Source organism: Halyomorpha halys, unplaced genomic scaffold, assembly GCF_000696795.3.
Source record: "Halyomorpha halys isolate HHAL.00 unplaced genomic scaffold, Hhal_1.1 Scaffold1398.1, whole genome shotgun sequence".
NCBI classification, from domain to species: Eukaryota; Metazoa; Arthropoda; class Insecta; order Hemiptera; family Pentatomidae; genus Halyomorpha; species Halyomorpha halys.
This window is the reverse complement of record NW_027116368.1, coordinates 107,524-108,615: the sequence shown is the minus strand read 5'-3', so window position 1 is coordinate 108,615 and position 1,092 is coordinate 107,524. Positions and strand designations below refer to the sequence as shown.

At 25.6% G+C, this 1,092-nt stretch overlaps 1 protein-coding gene across 1 annotated transcript in view; it reads left to right on the top strand.

Moving 5' to 3' along the window:
• aop (anterior open) overlaps positions 1-1,086 on the top strand; it is a 13,916-nt gene extending 12,830 nt beyond the window's left edge. The window contains exon 6 of the mRNA XM_014434633.3: positions 698-1,086. Within this exon, the coding sequence (XP_014290119.1) occupies positions 698-1,085 (388 nt within the window). The 3' untranslated portion in view covers position 1,086. The remainder of the gene's footprint in view (positions 1-697) is intronic.
• The last annotated feature ends 6 nt before the right edge of the window (positions 1,087-1,092 follow it).

The window sequence follows — 1,092 nt, the reverse complement described above, 5'->3', positions numbered from 1 at the left end:
TAAATATATTAAAAAAACAAAAAAACTGACTTTGGGCCTAATAAAAAATAGAAAGTAGACATTCAAAAAACTTGGATAATAAACTAAATTGGAAAAATGTAATCCATTATTACATTACTAAAAATTATATCAAATGGTGATAAAATACAATGGCTTTACTGATTCATTAAATTTTAAATTTAATTTCATTATTTAATTATTGGGAAAGAAATTTTATTTTTAGGAAAATTTAGTTTTAGGAAAACTCTACTCTCAAGCCTCCAAAGTCTGTTCACTGGCATTCTGACAAGTATGCTGGTAAAATATATGTGTAATTAATTTTCATAACATTTCTAGATGTGAATTAAATGATTCTATAAAAAGAAAATAATAAAAAAATGTTTTGCCGACATTTAAAATTATTCTAATTAATTTTGGATTCAGATGGTGTTTTTAACTATAAGATCTAACTTTCTATTGAAATTTTGTAGATTATAACTGAGCTCATTGTTTATATTAATTATTATTTGTAATATTTTGTTGTTAAAAACTAATTCATTTATATATTTTTTTAATTTTTATGATTTATTTTATTTAAATAAGTTATTTATTTTGTTTATGATAAAATAATAGAAAGTTTGTGAATTGTTAGTTAGCTTATAGTTTTTATTAATTATTATTTTTGTTATTAAAAACTAATTAATTTATTTTTTTTAAGGTTTTTAAGAAATCCTAGTGAACTGAAAAATATTAAACATATATCATTATTGAAACACCAAATGGTTGGTCATCAGACCCAACTACAAAATCAACCAATGCAGTTCCCTCAGTCACATCCTCAGGTACAAACAACACAACAGGTACAACAATCTCAACAACTACAACAATCTCAACAGCAACAGCATTTGCAACCACCACAAACACAAATCTCTTGTTTAAAGAATGAGTGTGAAGAAGAACCCACTGATCTCAGTACTCACGCTCATTGTAATGGGAACATGGCAGAACTCCAGCTTCGAGTGCAAGGAGATGAATATCAACAAACAGTTCAAGCTGAAGACCTTAGTCTTCCTCATACACAATCGATAAAAACTGAAGTGTCATAATAATATA